General features: G+C 49.5%; 1 protein-coding gene across 1 annotated transcript; it reads right to left on the bottom strand.

The window, feature by feature from the left end:
• Positions 1-1,538: 1,538 nt before the first annotated feature.
• Positions 1,539-16,274, bottom strand: GPR139 (G protein-coupled receptor 139; the record flags this gene model as incomplete). The annotated part of the gene is made up of 2 exons (XM_082006534.1): positions 16,073-16,274; positions 1,539-2,473 (listed from the first exon to the last, which is right to left on the bottom strand). The coding sequence occupies exons 1-2, from the start codon at positions 16,191-16,193 to the stop codon at positions 1,539-1,541; spliced, it is 1,056 nt and encodes a 351-aa protein (XP_081862660.1). The 5' UTR covers positions 16,194-16,274.
• Between the last annotated feature and the right edge of the window lie 1,988 nt (positions 16,275-18,262).

Genomic DNA, 18,262 nt, shown 5'->3' with positions numbered 1-18,262 from the left:
CTTGGTGTTTCTTAGGGGAAATGCACCAAAGCTGAGCCATCCATGGGTTTGAGAGGGATTCTTTCCGGCCTCAGATCCCACCGAAGCGGGATCGAATGGATCCATTCTCAGGGGACCTCACCATGTTAGGTCACTGTGAACTCCCCACTGGCAATGGAGATGGGCACAGGCACAAATGCAGTGCTATCACCGGGCTGCTGCTTATTTGCGGTTACTGAGAAGCTGCTGCGTCCACCGACCGCATTGTGCTTGTGTTCGTGTTCACCATGCGGGGAAGTCTGCTCCACGGTCAGTAAAGCTGCATTAAGTGCCCAGTACAGAAGCAAAAAGACTGTAGTACATGGCTCAGACCACATGTCATCTAAAAAGGAAAGAAATTAAAACCATTTTCAGCCTTCCTGTTCCTTGTATTCTACACTCAGCATTGCTGGGATGCTGGTGTTTGAGTGTGAAGGAAGAGAAGTTAAGCTATTTTAAATAAGGTAAATATTTAAAAGCCTCAGTCCAAGCTGATCTATGTTTTTGCTGCTGTTGGGGATTTAGTGGATTCTTTTCACAAATAGTTTAACAATTAAATGAAAAATCTGCAATAGGATTGCATAATCTGTCAGGAGAAAATCTTAGGCTGTTAATCCCTAAAGGCCTGAACACGGGGGATAGCTAAGAATCTTTATCGATTAAGAAGGAATCTGAAGGCTGTAACCATGCCAGACTTCGGAGGAACAGCTTCGGTGGGAGCTCTGTATCAGGCAGGACATGGCCTCACGCTTGAAAGTCTTTAGACACCATAACTGAAATAGCTGGGAAAAGATGCTGCTTTTGTTCTTGGCTCTAGAAACCTCCCTCCCTCCGGCTCTCCTGTCTCGGTCACATTCTTAAACAACAACTTAAAACACATGAATGTTGGCAGCTTGCAGGATTGCTTTCCCTGCTGAGGCTGCAACAGGTACTGTATCAGTCCTCGAGCCTCGTTCAAATGAGCCAAAAAGGGCTTGTCACGGTTCGTGTCTCACAGGCCACCTCCTGCAACAAGGTCTTGACAGCAAGACTGTGTGTGGTGGTATTACTTCACGTTAGAAACAACATGTCATTTTTGGCAAGTGCACACACCAGAAACGGCACCTTCTACAGTAGTTAAAAGCATCTGTTTGCTCTGTTGATGATGAACTGCGTAGTCAAGTAAGGTTTTGTTGTGTTTTAAAAGGTTGTAATTAAACACTGTTGTGGCTTCCCCCCTCCAATGACTTTGGACTGCACTGGTGCTGGGATGCAAAACATTTGAGTGCGACTGAACACGAAGACTTGAACTCTGAAGCATATTCAAAATGCTGTGTAAGAGATGGAGGCATTTGCCTTCTCGCTTTTGCTCCTAAAATCGAGTGCTCCTCTTCCTTCCAAACAGTCTGCTCTGCCCTCGGTCTCCCAGGGAAATGAAATCAAATAACCACCCTTCAAAACAGCCATTTCAGCAAATTACATCCTGAAGATGTAACCACGTGAAAAGAACTTGCACCCAGAAACTCCAAGTATTGCCCCCTTCATGGTGATATTTTTATAGGCTTTCCATTCTTATCATACTGGTAAACAAGCATTTTGATGCAGTGAGAGTTGGCTGGGGAAATCCAAGGGCTGCTTGTTATGGAAAAGTTATGGTTTGTATAGAATTGCACAGGTTGCTTCTGACACTTAAAGAAGGCTTTCAGCGTGGCAGCTGCCATTGTGCGAAATCTTTTGCTAATAAAACAGTAGAGGAAGAAATTAATTGCAGTGTTCAGCAGTGCTAGCATATTGGCAACGTCCGACGCAATATGTACCACCCAGCTGTTGTTTATAGGCGATACGTAGAGGTGATACAATATCATGATTATTCTTGGTGCCCAAAGTATAGCAAAAATAGATGTTATAGTAAACAAAATGGCTGTTGTTTTCCCCGTGGAATACCCTCGCAGTCGGAAATTGCTCTTTCGTCGCAGCTTGTACACAATGATGGAATTCAGGATGAAGAAGATGGAGCAGGGCACTAAGTAAACAGTAAAGCAGTGGATCCAGATGAGGACATGATGCATTGATGTGCTTATGTAGTCTTCAATCCAAATGTTAGGCCACCAGTAGTAGGGGATGCTGGTCAAAAAGCAGGTGGTATAGACACTTACAATGACTTTTCGGGTACGAGCAGGGTAGGAGACTGTGTGATACTTCAGTGGATGGCACACAGCTATATACCTATCGATTGTTAGGGGAACCGTAATCCAAATGGAGGTGTGGATGGAAGAAAATTCCAAGACCTCAATTATTTTGTCCAGTACCTGAGGCATCTGTTTATTTAAAATGAAGTCTTCCATGAGAAAGTCAACAAAGACGATGAAGAAGAGAACCAGGATGTCTGCAGCAGCTAGAGCTAGAAGATAGTTATAGGAGGACTTCTGCCTGCGAGCCACGAGCTGGGAAAGGATGATGACTGTCAGGATGTTTGCTGTAGAGACAGAAACACAGAGTTAGGCTATTAAGATGTAACGCTAGCTCTGTTCGAGCACTTAGCAACATGACTGCCTTTAATAAAGACCAAGAAATGAAAAGGAAAACGCTACAGTTGGGTCCCTCAGAGAAGCTGTTGCAATGAGAGGAGCACATGGCCCTGCTCCCAGCTGCGGGATGTGCTGTCACTCAGTGTCCTGGCAGACCGGGACGAGGGATAGAGAGAAAGTCCAGACCTTCACCCCAGACACAGGGTTAGGTGGTGTCGCCAGCCCTTTGCCATCTCCTTGGAGCAGCTGTAGAGGTAGAGTTATGGCCCTGGCTCTGTTGTTGCTGGTCTCTGGCCCCACAGCCACTGTGGGTGCAGGGGGTGTTGGGACCCCTGCCCGTGTGCAGGGATGCAGGAGCAGCAGCATTAAAAATTAGTATCTCACACACCCACTCTTATTTCCGCCCTTGCTTTTTTCACATTTTTTTACAAGTGACAAATGAGAAGGGTGGGGTGGGCGTTGGAGAGACATTTTGTTCCTCTTGCAGCTCGTTGGCGCCTGCCTGGTTTTAGTTTTGAACTATAGCTAAAAAGAGATGAAATCAAAGCCATGTGGATTTTGGGTACTTTTTTCTCGCCTGAGTAGGATCCCAGTAGAGAGAAGCGCTTCCAGGGCAACACGTGTCCTCAGCTCTTCCTGAGAGCTGGAGGAGCTTCACAACACTCTTCAAGTTTTCAGTGCTGCCCAGGATGATTCTCCTGTAATTCAGTCCTGCCCGTCTGACCTGATATCCTACAGATGGGCTCTGGGGAGGCGTCTTGCTTCCCACCTCTGAAATTATCTCCTCCACAAAGACCTGCTTGCTTATCCAGAGCTGTTTTTCAGAAGTCCTTCTCTGACTACAAGGCGTTTTTCCTCCGGACTGATACAGCTGAGCAAACCCTGCTGGTCACATCAGACATGATGGATGTTTTGATTCAGCCCAAGTGTAAACACCCCTGAGTTTGCTGAAAAAGCATCTGTTTGCAATGCTTTGGCTACAATTACAGGCCCATCACCTAAACCACACCTAGGTGTATCGCATGGCACAAATAATATTGTGGTGAGTGGTCAAGTGTCTTGTCTCTGCTGTTTCGCTGTCTGGTTTGCTTCAGTCTTCTAAAGCTGCGATTCAGCCTAAAGAATCCCCCTTAGCGGCTGCTTGAACCAGTGCTAAAACAGGTGCTATAGGAAGGGCCCCGTCCTATAGACCCTGGCCAGGCAGAGCTCCCCACCATGGATGCAGACAGCCCTGGAGCGCTTTCCTGGAGCGCTAAGGTACAGCTGAACTTTAACTACTTGTTTGTGTTTACTAGAACTTACTGTGTAGTCTTGAATTGAGGGGAAAAAAAAAATCCTATTATTCCTACTAGTAGTATGGCTGCAGTGAGACAGGTGAGATTGTTCCCATCAGAAGTCTGTATCACTTGGCTAGAATACCTGAAGTAGTACTTAAAAATCAGAGATCTGGTTTACGTATAAGAGACTGCCAAATGTTTGTATTTGACATTTTCATAAGTGTTCTATAAATCACCTCGTCTGTGCATGCAGTTCTGCCAGCTTTGATGGATTTCCCAAAACAAATCAACAGTAACTGTAAGGATTCCTTTAAATCAGAGAGAAAGGAAGTTGCTGACATTAAGGTAATTATGACCTAGGATGTATGTCCTACAAATGAAGATGCTCTTTTTTGTCTTTTTTTTTTTAACTATTCTACTTGTCGCTAGAGAAAACTTCCTCCTTCACAAATGCTTTAAAAGCCTGCTGCCGGTCTGGGAGCAGATTTCTGCCACCAAGGAAATGAACTGTAGCAGAGTGAATGATCTTGAGTAATAGCCCTCGTAAGCATCACCTGCTTTTGTATTAATATATTAATTTTGTATCTCGGAACAAAACTAAACCAAACTTGACAATCAACTGACTCTTTCCTTAAACAAAAAAACACACCTTGATCTTTTCAACAGTATTGTCTCAAATCACCTTCAGGGGAATTTTCCCATTTCTGCTCTCCGTTAACACGGGTGCAACTGCATTGATTTCAGCTTAGAGCAGATGTGAGGGACGGGGGTTGTACAGTCAGAACTGCTGTGTCATTTTTCACTTGCTTATGAAATGCCTCCGTGGTGCCTGCTGATGAGCCCTAGAGGTACAGTGAGTGATGTACTGTCACGGAAATCCTCGAGCCGGAGCGTTTATCATGACTGCGCAGCCACTGTTGGTTTTGGCCAGCCAGGCTGCGTGGCTCAGCTCTGCAGATATTGGCTGTGACCCACGGGGTTCATCTTCTCTTTAAATCCTCTGGATTTGACTTACTCCAGCAATGGCAGCTGGAGCCAGTGTGCAGCAAAGGGGGATGCTTGAGGACATTGGTCCCTGCTGGTAACTCTGGCCCGACTGTCAGAGGAGCTCCTGCAGGGATGCTGAAGCCACGCCACGTCCAGGCACAGCAGCCCTGCTCCCCACCCCTTCTGCCCATTGTGGGGGTCCTCCTGTTTGGTGCTAACCCCACTCCCGTTTTCCGACAGGAGCAGATTTATGAGCAGTTCTTTCCTTTGTACCCTCTCCCCCCGCCTTTCTCAGGGTTCCCAGCAACGGCAGTAACAGCCTATACTGAAATGCAAGTTATTTGTCTAACGCCAGCGAGCTCTGCTTGGTGAGCCGGATTAGAAAATTGATCTGACAAAGTACATGCAAGCTCTATCCAATTTTTCTGCAAGGGTTACAGTATCTATATATTGAAAATGCTTTCCCTGGGATCACATTAGGGTTTTTTCTGGCTGGATGACATGAAATATGGTAATATCATTTACTTTGTGAAAACAGATATATACTGGGGTACAGCAGAAAGTTGCCAGTATGACAGTGTCTCAGCACAGGGTTTGGGAGTATTTTTCCTGCTGCATGCTATATAGGGAAAGTGAAGATGAGCCATGGATAAGTCTCAGTCTTTCACTCGTTTCCTAGCCAGTGTTAAGCTGGTCCTTAGATAGTGTTTGAAGACACAACAAAGCTCAGTAAACCACAAAATGGGTGGGAACACCGCTCTGTGTGAACAACTGTGTCCTTGTGCCAACATCTTGGTGACTCCTGGGTGCCCACTCGGTGCCCTGCAAGCTCTCCTGTGGGAAAAAATTACCTACTGCTTGTGAAAGGTGATGGAAGAGCATTTGCAACCGCATTTTAACCTTGTTTACCCCAATTCTTGCACTAATACCGTAGTTGGTGATGAGGACTATGGCAGAGATGATGATGGAGAAATAAAAATATCTGTCTCTACTGTAACGTACATGGAGTTACAACTACTGGATAGGTCAGTGCCTCTAAATTGTCCTGCCCATTTCTTGCAGTGTCTCTTCTAGATACTAAGTAGTTAAGATCATGTGAATTTGAAGGAGATTGATCACTGTGCTGGGAGTTGATTAGGGGATGACAGATAGGAATTTATGCCAGTATCACTTGCTGCAGTGCAGTATTCTGAATTTATAAATATCTGGTTGAGAAATAGGGCTTGATTAGGGACTACAGGCCGGCTGAAGCCTTGAGATGCCACTAGCAGATGATGAGAAGCAACTGTAAAAGAGTGGCAGTCTCAATTCTTTCCCTTCGGTCATGAGGATGCCTTTGAGACACAGCAGCTGAAGGTCGCCGACACCCAAACGCCACTGGTCCATGCTGTTCAAAATACGGCAACCTTCTAACTCAGCCAGGCTTCACCATGGGACACTTACATCTCTCCTTTGACATGTCCTCTGACTTTATTAGCTTTCGAGTACAAATTGTAGCACTGAAATTCATGCCATTGGCGGCCCTACGTATCTGAGGGGGATCATCCTTCAGGCATAACCTTGGTTCTCATGTGGATTTAGGTTTGCTTCCCATGCAAAGCCATGCTGCCTTGCCTGCAGAGCCTAGGCAGTCTTCTGGGCCTCCTCAAAGCCAGTGCCTGTGACCTAAAGGCACAGTTTTTTTCCCCAGATTCTTGTTTTGTGGATTACGCCTAACCCCAGTCTTTGCAGGGGATTCGCCCCGTGCCTTCCACTGACTGTTATCATCGCGTGTGAGCTTAAGCAGGAGCAACCGTATGTGTGGTTGTGTTGTCTTTTTTATTGAGAGCATTTTGCATGTGCGCAGCAGCCCCTGCAGTGAAACGGCCTCTACAACACGAGCGGCAGCGCTGCTGCCTGGGGAATAAGGCCCGCGGTGTGGTTCAGCATCACGAACCGCCTAAATGAGGTAGCCACGAGCGTCGCTTACCGAGCGTGATAAGCGCTAGGTCACCGAACATAATGGACACCTTTTACCAAGCAGAGTTGTTGCTAGGATCCCCACAAATTATTGTGCAATGTATGAAACTGCTCTGCAGGCCTTGCGTTAGTCACCTGACTGGCACGGAAGGAGCCGCATTACGAATGGGAAATTTTAGATTGCTTTAAAAAATATGTTAGTAACACCCCCTCCTTAGAAATTCTGAGACTGTCAGCACAATATGTTAGACACATATGGTGAAAAAAAAGTGGTGTTTTGGCTTAATGGGAACAGACTATTTCCTCTAAGCTATTTCCTCGCGCGTCCAGCGGCCAGATCGGCTCGCGATTGCTAACGGTCGTTTGCCAGTGGTTACCAGACTGCAGGTGAGGATGGCGTTCAGCTCTGACTTTGTGTGGGAGCTCTCTGGAGAGGATGAGGACAATGGGGAATTTCTGATGGAGGCCATGTAACAGGAATTATTTAAAAAAAAAAGTGCTGTGGCAAAGTAAACATGTTTATTGCTGATGTTGGCTATAGCTGGTTATGTGGTCTTTTAAAATGATCCCTGGGTGCTGTTTGAAGATAGGGCTGTTTCATGTTTTCCTCTTACAGCTGGTATGGGTCGAACTCCACACTACAGCAGATGGGGACAACCTCAGTGAACGGCGCCTGCTCATGGCTGATGTAATTTGTTCTTCTCTTTTATTATGGTATCCTGAGATCCTTCCTTAAACTGTTGTGAAGCGTAAAGAGATACTTTAGAGAATATAATTAGTGCAATACAAGTTTTTCCTTCCCCGAGAGCTCCTGTGAGGATTGATTTTTAACATAAATTGATTTATTTGTTGTTCAATTGTCAGCACTGCTGAACAGCACGCACCCACTCTCCCTCGGCGGGGGGAAGAGCCATCAGCCCCTTCTGTTGGTGCTTGCATCGTCTCCCAGGGGACGGAGAGGGATCTAAGCCAAAAAACGAGCATCGAAAAGCCATGGCAGGCACGGATGCAGGACTGACGCTGGAGGAGGTTTCACACCTTGCAGGGAGGCTCTTGTGTGGTTTGTCCATCCCGCGTGGAGGGACAGACTGTGCCAGCTCTGAGGGCGAAAGCGAACCCGCAGGTAGAGGAGGATTAAGCTCCTGGCCAGGACAACCCGACCTCCCCTCCGCACGCCAGAGATCAGGCTGGCGGCTGCCAGAGGAAACACGGCACGGCCTTGTGCTTGCAAGTCACGGGTGAATTAACGAGTTGGTGCCAGAGGCCAATTCTGACGGTGAAACCTGGCCTCCAGGGCCGCTCTTCTCCCTGACAGCATTTACTAGCCGAGGCGGCTCTGGGGAAGGATGCCGTGAATGCGGTGCTCTGCTCTGTGGCGGGCACTAGCTGTCAGTGGGTCACGGCGGCCAGAGAAGGATTTTAATCCAGCCAAAACCACCTCCTCGCCATTGGAGGGCACAGGCGTGGTAATGGCGTGGAGACGCCAATGGCTTGTGTTCGCTTTAGGCCTTGCCAACCACCCAGGCTAAAGTACAGTAACTTGTCTGGCAGACACGCGTAATTACGTTGCGTTGCTTTTGGCTCTCCTCGACCGTTGGGGTAGGCCTTTTTCCTTAACCTTTATAAAATAGGGCTATTTCTGCAATACGAGAACGCCCCAGAAGGAACGCAAGGCTAAGGCGCGGGGAGGCCTGGTACGCGCTCGCCGGTGACGCGTGTGTGAATGCGACAGGGATCTGGTTCTCCTCTTGCCGTTTTCACCTTTCCTGAGCTACACTGCAGAAAGCTTCTAATAACTCTTGGACATTCCCCCCCTCAAGCCTTTCTTAGAGGCACCCACACAAGGGTGAAAATGTCTAAAACTCAAATCTCAAAACCTAGCCTCGCACCTTGCTACCAGAGCTGTACAGCTTTCTGATGGAAATCGGTGCTGGGAGGAGAAAAAGCAATCTGCAAAATAATGCAGAAATCATAAAAGGAATTTGGTTATTTATGCAACGTATCTGGACAGACAGAGACTTTCAAGGCAATTCGGGTGTCTCATTTGGCAGGTGTTGCAGCTTCTAAATGTGGGCTGGCGGTGAAGTTTAAGAGGTCTCAAGCTGAGTAACTTGAGCTCAAGGATGACAAAACCATCTACTCTTTTGATATCAAACGCCAAAGCACTGAGGGAGGACATGCTTTCATAAGGGCACGGGCATGAATTCTTTACTGAACATGAATAATTAAGAGGATTTTACATTTGATTGTGGTTTTACTAAAAAAACAAAGTCTTTATGTCTTCCTAAAGCATTAGCTAATGCAAACCCCATGGCCAAGCTTTCTCAGAGACTATGCCAATTTTACACAATATGCGGGAAATTGCAGACTATGTAAAACCATCACAGTTTGGCTTTATTTCCCCCCTCCCCGCCCCAGAGAATATACTGCATCCACACTAGGTATATCACACTTTGGTGTGCTAGTCTGGCCATTGAAGAAAACACACCTGGAATGCACAAATGTTTGTGAAATATCCTAGTCTGATGTAACTGACTGACAGGTAATTCGTCTTGAAACCAAGAGCAACCTCTAGTGCACCTACCTGCACAGTCAATACACCATGTGATTGAAAAGATGGAGAAGTTAAATGACTGTACGTTCCAGGAACTCTCTGTTTCAGGTGGTAGGAGAGAACAATTTCAGCGAAAAAGATGTGTTCAGTGTTTCAGTAGGCAGGTTTCTCCCGTCTTCCATGGATAAAGGGATAAAACTCCTTTTAGTCATCTTCTGTACTGCTAACTCTGGTGCTACTTGGTTGACTCTACTTCATTCCCTCCGCACAACCATACTGATGTTCCGGGGGCAACCCAACATGATTTTCTCCCACCAGGTCACCCCCAGAATGGCACCAACAGTGCCCTGGACATTGGGGTTTAGGATCCCTACAAACGTACGTATCTTAATTCTGCAGAATGAAAACGGAATTGTGTGCGAGGTCTCCTGTGCTGAAGGGGTTAATTTTGGCTTTGTTTTCTTTTCTGGTGTCTCAAAGTTAATGGGAAAAGAGATTAAAAGCTCAAAAAGAATACCTGAAACAGAGGGTGAAGGCTTTTGTGGCCAGAGATTGCTTTGCACTTGGTGTGAGGAAGCAGAGAGCGTACCACATCGGGACATCACCGTGGTGTTTGTTTACTTATAGAAAATTGTTTTGACGTATGCAGATGAAGGCCTTCTCCTGCTGGCTTGTTTCTGCTGATTCACCCCATTTTACGGAGGGAAGCAGAAAGAGGAGGAGGAGGAGAGAACTAAGTAAGGGGGTGGATGAAGAACAGCAGGATATTAGACTGCCTAGAGCTTCTGAATGGCTTGACTTCTTAACAGCTGGGAGCTCTGCATTACCCACCTACCGTGAAAACTGGCTGTGCTCTCTCTTTTGTGTCGTCATTTCAAGGAAAAATCTCCTTTGGAGTTTTTCCTTCCCAATCCATCTCAGCAGCCTGCCATGCAAGGTTGTGCACTTCATAGTCTACTGAGCCTCCCAAATATTGCACCTCGTTATCGTTACAGCCCTGACAGTGTTGTTTCCTACTGATGTGGCAGGAGAAAACCAAAGTTGGCAGTTGTACTCTGTAGTGGCGTTCAGAGATGTGCAATCCAGTCCTCTTCTGCATTAGCACGGGTTCGGCCACATGCTGCCTTTCAGGCTGCAAGGCGTTAGTGGCCACCGTCTCCAGACATAGTGACCAAACTAAATTGCTCTCATCTGCACGCCTTGCTGCCACCACTTCTGTGCAGGAACATTGTGATGAATCTATTCTTTTTCATAATGGTTCTTCGCTCCTTAAAGAAAAAGCGTTCCTTTTATAATAGGAAGTGACTCATTTTAAGCATCTTAGCAGCAGTTTTGTTCCCCTCTGTCCAGTAGTGCTACTGTAATGTGCTGCAGTGCCCTTCGGTTGCTCTGATAGCTGAGCTAAAGTTCTGCCAATTTATTTGTCCTTCTTTAAGCAGGATGCAATGTACTGGCTTTGCGTCCAATTCAAATTTTAAGTCAGAGAAAGTATGGTCTTTGAATGAAAGGCGGGTTGAATCAGGCCTCAGGAGGGTTCAGTTCTTATTCACTGTGTGAACTCTAATAAGCGGCAGCTGAAGAGTGCTGTTTTTTCAAGGTCATAACTCTGCACGTAACAATCTCCCACTCATATTTTCAGGTCTTCCCTTAGCACTTCTATTGTTCAGGTGTGCTGTTATGAGAGAGGCTCTTTATTCAGGTGTTGGAAATGCTCTGTTTAATCAGAAGCCTGTACTGTGATTGCAGAAGAATATACTAGGCAGTAGATGGCAGGAATCCAAAGCAGGTCAGACACTTCTGTACTGCTGTGTGCTGTATGTACACCTACCCTCCGCCTGCTTTGGTATTTACTGGATATTACAGGCCATGTGAGTCATCAACAAACATAGCTACCTGCACCCCTTCCGACTCACGATACTAACCAGGTCGCAACTGTAAGCACCGAGAAGGCAACGCTCTTCAGGTCTGGTTCCGCCAGCCCGGCTGGGGTGCGGAGGCAGCACAGCTGGGCTGCTGCGCAGTGGTGGTCTCTTACATTGGGGGTGCTCAGCACACAGCCCACCGGCAGTGCCTGCCTTGCCAGGACGACTCCGGCTTGCCGGCCTCCTGAATAGCCTCCGTATTCCAAGACGCATATGGTGGGACGGCTCCAGAAGGACCAGTTCTCCATCGTTTCAATTTGCCTGTGACTGTACTCCAGCCTGCACAGGTGTAGTGCAAACGTTACGCACCTGCGTGTCAATCCAACACCCTAGGAAGGAGGTGACTTGCTGTGCAAGGACAGCCGGTCTGTCGTGTGTTGAGGGAAGGTCCATAACGTATAGGACTCCACTGACAGTGTGTTAAAAGGTTAGGCACCCCCGCTGAGCTTACACGTTCCTCTAGGTCAGGGCTACAGCTTCTCTCCCTCTACGTGGAGCCTGCCGAGTGCACTCTGTTCATGGCTGGGCTTTGACTGACCTGGGTTGTCCCCATCTCCACACCACTTTGCTCAGCAGCAGGCCTGACATGAAAGCTACCTGTTTGCACCCTCCAGCTGGGAGCATCCAAGTATGCCCAGGCTGCTTTCCCAAGCTTACAAAGTCCTGATTCGGTATTTAAATCAGCGTAAAGGGTTTTAAGCAGAAGCCGAAAGCATGAGTAAAAGAAACCATGTAGACCAGGCTCTCGAAGTCTGGAGTGGCACTTCCCTGGGGCATGAGTGTGAGTCTGTTACCTCCTGGGGATGCTGTACGGGTGCTGGGTACATGTCTGTACTTAGCCTCACTGAGATGTGATGACCCCTGAAGCCGAGTCACTCCCCAGGCAGGCAGCTGAAGCAGTAAGAAAGCCAGGTTTTACTCTGCCTCTCTGCCCTGTCAGGAGGGAGCAGACCCCTGGAAGCATGGATCAGGCCAGGCCCCGGTCTAGGAAACGCTGCCGCTCTGTCCTTGCAGCAGCAGTACACTAGACCCTCAACGGGGAAGGTGATCGCATGCAAGGCAACTCAGGTGCTGCTGTGACCTGTAATGAAGCAGGAATTGGGGTCAAACCAGGTGTCTGCAGCGAGCATTGCTGCTTCTCTGTGTGACTCTCCGGGTTGTGTTTGGTGGCACTGCCATAGCAAGGAGCCAAAGGAGCTCTTTGGTGTAGCTGCTTTGTGCAGCTCTCACTGGCAAAGGGACGGACTGAGAGTTGGTACCTGTTGCTTTTTGCTTCCTCATCTTACCAGCCCCCTTCGGGGTTGAACCAGAGCAACTTCTTGCTTTCCCCACATCTGACGACACCTTTTCTCTGGCATTTTCTCTTGCTGAAGCAAGAAATGCTTCTATTAAGCCTTCCTGCAGACCCTCTCGTGCCTCCTGGCTAACTGGAGGTGCTTCAGAGGTCCCCTCTGACTGATGGACAAGGGGAGCGCAGGGACGGCAGAGCAGGGGCTGCAGAACAGCTCCAGAAATGATAAACTTCCCCCTCTAAATGGGAATATGACCCCACTTCCAGCGCTGCTGCCTCGCTCTGCTCCCCACCCTTGCACCAGCAGTTTCGCCCTGTCCGGTGCAGCCTGCTCCTGGGGCTCCCCAGCTCCTGCAGCGGGACTGCACGCTTGTGGGACGCCTTTGCACACCCGCACTCAGAACAAGTTTCAGAAAACGGTCTCTGTCTTGTCAGCCTCTGCTTAGAGGAAAAAGGAGAAACCTCCCGTCCCAGCCGATCGGAAGGCACAACGGCCTCTGGAAGAAGCAAAGCCACCCCGGCGCACGGCGGCTGCTGCGGCAGGGGCGGCAGGCAGAGGTGCCTCTGTGGTCGCAGCTCTCTGCAGGGCACAGCCTGGCGCTTGCCTCTGTGTGCTACTGCCATAGCAGGGGTGAGGGGAGTCACTTCGCTCTCGCTCATCTCTGCCTTCTTCAGACTTTCTGGTGCCTGGTTGAGCAGGGAGGGAGAAAGAGCCACTGCTGAGAACAGGATCTGCTGAGATGCCTGGGTTATACAAGGGAGGGGAAAGGATGCTTTCTCTGCGTGCACAATCAGGCCTGGCATCGCTTGGCCTCAAAGTGGAGTTGTTGAGTTAGTGAAATTTCCTTCAGACACCAGAGCAGGAAAGGCAGAAACAGTTAACTGGTTTCCCCCTTCATCAGTCTTTCTCCAAGGTTGGAGGCAAGGAGTTAACTGTTTCCATTTCATCAAAACACTGCACTAGTGCTGTGTTTGAGGACAGATCCTAGATGATGTTTCTCCTAAATTCTTGGCACCACGCAAAGCTAATTACTCAGATTCCACAGACTTCAGGGTTCTTTCATCTAAACGGTAATAAGCATGCTACCTTTGCAATTTTCTAATGTTAGAAAATTGAAGAGCAGCTTCAAATTAAAACATGAAAAGCACTGTTCTCACCCCATACCACATCCTCAATGAAGTTTGGCTACGTGAGTCTTCCCCTAAACATATCCAGGTTGTTCTCATCTCCATGGAGTCTCAGGATGAGAATCATAAATTTCTCATGCACTCAGCATATTGTACATGGGCAGTGTTTTCAGGTGTTAATGCCAACGTTATCCTCAGATAATGTGCACTGAACAAGCTGATACATTCATACCTGATCGAAGTCCACTGAACTCAGCAGTGTTGCACCACCAGATGCTTTGGCTAGTTCTGTTAAGTGCTGTCAGTGGTGCCACTGCTCTAATCAACTGATGTCTGATCCCTTGAGAAATGCATGTCACCATTGCCAATTTGGATCGTGCACCAATTTTAACCATGTTCTTAGAATGACAGCATTAGGTCTGTAATTATAATGCAATATCCCTAGGGAGCTCGTGCAAGTATGTGCAGAACACTCATTAAGTGATTTTTCTTGTCTGTTCATGTAAGACTCTCCCCCGTTTCAGAGACATACAAATGCAAGCTTAGCCACAGACTACTTCCTAACAACTTCTTCACCTGATAATCTTGAGAGGGTCTTGGTCAGTTCTTAGGGGACAGGTGTTGAAATCAGAGCTTGTCTTCACTGTGGAGATCTAAACAGCCCCTAAGTGATTAATGCAGAGGAAACTACCTCCTCATCCCTGCTGGCTGGGTCTCTTCAGGTCAGGGCTGAGACTCATCAATGCTGTGGAGCAGAGACACTTGCCTATGCCCTGCACCCTCTGTGGGTAAATACAGGATTTAACTTTCCAGTTCTCTGAAGTATTAGACAATCTTCAAATTTTAATTATAACCAAAGGAGGAAAAAGAAAAAAAAAAAAACAACTAACACAACATCAATTCATATGCAGAGTGGTAATTGCATGTGTGCTGTTCAGAGGCAGGCTCCTCTTCATGAATGATTACATTTTTTTCTATGAATTAATTGCTTGAAGAAGGAATTAAGGTGAACAAAACATTTAGAAATTGTAGACTATTAGCTACCATGGCTGCTTACCATTTTACATGGCACTTCAAGTGTGTAGCTGTACATAGACGCAACCAATCTCTCTTGTACTGCACCCTTAAAGTACCGATTCACCTTGGTGCATCAGATTGCTCTAACTTTTCCCTGACTCATTCCGCCTGTCCTTGGGACCACTGGAAGTTACTCTGAGGCTGGAGGTGTTAAGCCAGCGAGCAAGCTGTGATGTTTGCCCACTGAGGCTGTGCTGGGATGGCAGCTCTGCCTGGCTGAAGCCCAGTCTGTAACTGCCGAAGTGGTGCTGCACGAGCAGGTCCCTGCGGTCCTGTGTGCCAAGGCGTCTTGCTGACAGCCTCAGACAGCCTGCTCCGGAGGAAAAACCTGCTCCATCCTCTGTCTTGGCTGAGACAAGTAACGCCGATGTGATGCTCGGGTGGCATCTGTGCGTTTTGAGCTGTGGATACCTGCGTGCTGGCAATGGTGCCTCACAGGTGTTCACACCCAAGCCTGAAGCACCCTTTCCTTCCCCATTTGGGGTTTCTCTTGCTTTTCTCATCCCCTGCATCTCGATATTGTCTTTGTACCCTTTTAAAGTACGAAATTTTGCTGAGGGTTATACAGTCTGGCGGCTGGTGCCTGTGAGCTGGGACTTTCTTCCGAGCCCTGTACCTGCACTCGGGCATCTCAGTGTCGGCATTGCCTTTGCAGGGCGCAGATCCTAAGACTGGACCTTCTAGATACGGCTCGGTAAGCTGTGGGGACAGGCTCCTGAGTACGACAACGGTCTGCTAGCCTTGTGAGAGCGTGCTCCTTCCCCATCCGAGTTCCTTGCCACCGGCACGCTGCCCCTGGAGCCAGCCCTGCCCCAGGGAGCCAGGCAGAGATCTGCAGCAGAACAACCCGACAACTACACTTTAGGTTACTGCCAGCCCGGCCTGCGATCGATAGGGGACAGACCCGGCGCCCTCCTGTCCTCAGCACCGCTTTGCCTTCAAATGGCCAAATTGGTTATGGCAGAAACTTCACGACGGGCTGAGACTTTGTATGTCAAGTTCAAAGTCAGAGCGTCCGAGTCCGGGCGGGAAAGCGACCGCAGCGGTGCGAGGGCAGGCAGGGACAAACCCCGGCGAGAGAGAAAACGCGGGGGCAGCGGCGTCTCGGGCAGCGAAGATGCCGTCCGGGGAACGCCCGTGGTGGTCGCCACCGAGTAAGCGAACGAACGCGCTCCCGGTGCCTCCAGCCGCCCCGCACGCCGCAGCGCGCTCGCCTCGCACCGCGGGCAGAAGATGCGCCGGCGGGCGCTGCCGGCAGCTCTGCGGGAACCCGCCGCCTCGCCCCGCGGCGGCAGCGCGGGCACGTCGCCCCGTCCCCGCCGGCACCCCGCGGGCCGGGGCGCGGCACTCACCCGGCAGCCCGAGGCAGAGCAGCAGGCTGTAGTAGACGACGGGTGCGTATCCCAAGCCGCAGCCATAGCGGTGGTGCGCCAGGAGGGAGCCGTTGTGCAAGTGGAGGTGGTTGTGCTCCATGGACCCGCTCTCCCCGCGGCCGCGCTGCTGGCGCTCGCTCCGCCGCACGGGCCGCCCCGGCCGCGCCGCCCGCCCGCCCCTCGCGCGCGCCGTGGCGGCGAGCGCGGCCCCCGCGGCGGCACGCGGCGCGGCCCCCGGCGGCGCGGGGCGCTGCGGGGCGGGACCAGCCCGGCTCCCGGCGGCGGGCGGGGCCGCCCCGGCTGGTGGCCCCCGCCGCTCCTCCGCCGGCGTCATGGCGCCTGCCCTGGGACCCCCGGGAGCCGGAGGCGGGTCCGGGGCAGCTGAGGCGAGGCCGAGGCCCCGAGGGAAGCCCGACGGGGGCGGACCTGAGGAGACCCTCCCCCGGGGCTGCTCCTCGGCGCCCCTCGGGACTCTCCTCCCTGCCCCCGGCGCAGCGCAGAGGTGCCCGGCTCGTACCCGTGGAGCGGGGCCAGGTGGCGGCGAGGGTGAGCTCCCACGGGTGGAACGCCACCTTCCCCGTGGGCTTTTTCCGCAGCAAAGGGCAGGAAAAGGGAGTTTTTCTCCAAGTTGGCACACGAGTCCATAGGACAGCAAAGGAGCACCCGCAGGCTTTACTAGCGGTGTACCTGCTCCTCAGTCCCGGGTTAACCCTCGAAACAGGCTGGGAAGAAAGTAGTAAATCCCGATACGAGGGCTTACATCTGCAGAATTAAAGCACAAACGGCGGTTAACTATGCTGTCAGTGCTCTTCTCCCCACAGCGCTGCAGGGCGAGAGGCCGGGGGGGCCAGCAGTGAAATGCGCCGTGCTCCCCCACAAACGAGACACGGCTGTGCGCGTAATTCCCGTGAGGCAAAGCGGGAGGGAAATTGGGATTTTGAAAACCTTCTCCAGCCATTCCTTAAAGTTTATGGGTTCCAGCACATAGTCTGAGGCGTAACTAATAAATGATCTAGGGTTACGCTCGTTATGTTAAGGTGGTGGAGCCCCGTGCCCTGTGCTACCGATCAGTGGGCTGGACAGATGACAGCACACTGATATGGTCAGGAGGGTCACGGATTAGTGATAAAATAGATGTTTGATTGCAGTGCGCTTCCCCTGAGCAGAAAACAAGACTTTTTTTCACCAGAAGTGTGTAGGGTTGAGCCCACAGCCTGGCACTGTGTGCGGAAAGAGTCCCCTGGATTTCTGTGGCTGCCAGAGCAGGCGAAGGGTGATGTCCGAATACAATACATGTATTGTATTCAACAGACACATCTGTTGGGATACGTACAGGAATAGAGCGGGTGGGTTACAAAACGAAATAAAGATGTGGTCCTTGCTCCCCACAAATACCCAACCATTTAGTGTGGATGATAATACAGGATGGAAAACGTGTTACAGGGGGGAAGGCACCACTAGGGCAAGTGCTGTAACAGATCTTCAGCTTACTAAGCAAGGACATCCATACCTTTGGGTTTTCATGATGTTGTTTGAAAAGTAGTTTAGCTTCTGTTTGGAAACACAAGAAGGATCAAGAAAGGCTCTGGTCCTGCAAGGACTTGGGTAGGTTACTTTGCTGGGAGGCTCAGTGAGATTATTCACATGCTAAAATGTTTGATAGGTCTTTTTGAACCTGAAACTGCTGTCAAGCTTCCCAGGTTAAACATGCTGGAAAAACTTACGTTTTTCCTCTGCTTTTTCAATTTATGTCGTTGTGAACCTAGCCTTCAAGATGGCTAGAGTCTGCTGGTGTGGCCTTTAAGTGGATGTGTTCCTTTTTAAAAGGAAGTCTTTTGAAACCGTTCATTCAAATAACCAACAGAATTGCATAAAGCAGTGGGGTGTGTGCAGTTATACAGTACAAAGCTGTGTGAATTCCACTCTGCCTGCTTTTTTCCAGATATCTAACCTACAGGGTTTTCTTGTTATTCTAAAAAGTGTAATTTCTTCTTATGTTCCTGCAACAATGCTGATGAGGAACGAGATCTTTTATTGCCTCCAGAAAGAGAAGTGATGATTCCTGGAACCTTTTCTTGGGCAGAGGAAATGCATCAGCAGGGCTGAAAGCATGACTCGCTGTTTCGAAGCTAAGTGAGGTTCATCAGCAAAGTGACACACAAATGAAGG

This window comes from Phaethon aethereus (genome assembly GCF_964289735.1).
Source record: "Phaethon aethereus genome assembly, chromosome: 15".
Taxonomy (NCBI): domain Eukaryota; kingdom Metazoa; phylum Chordata; class Aves; order Phaethontiformes; family Phaethontidae; genus Phaethon; species Phaethon aethereus.
This window is presented reverse-complemented; position numbering and strand designations above follow the sequence as displayed.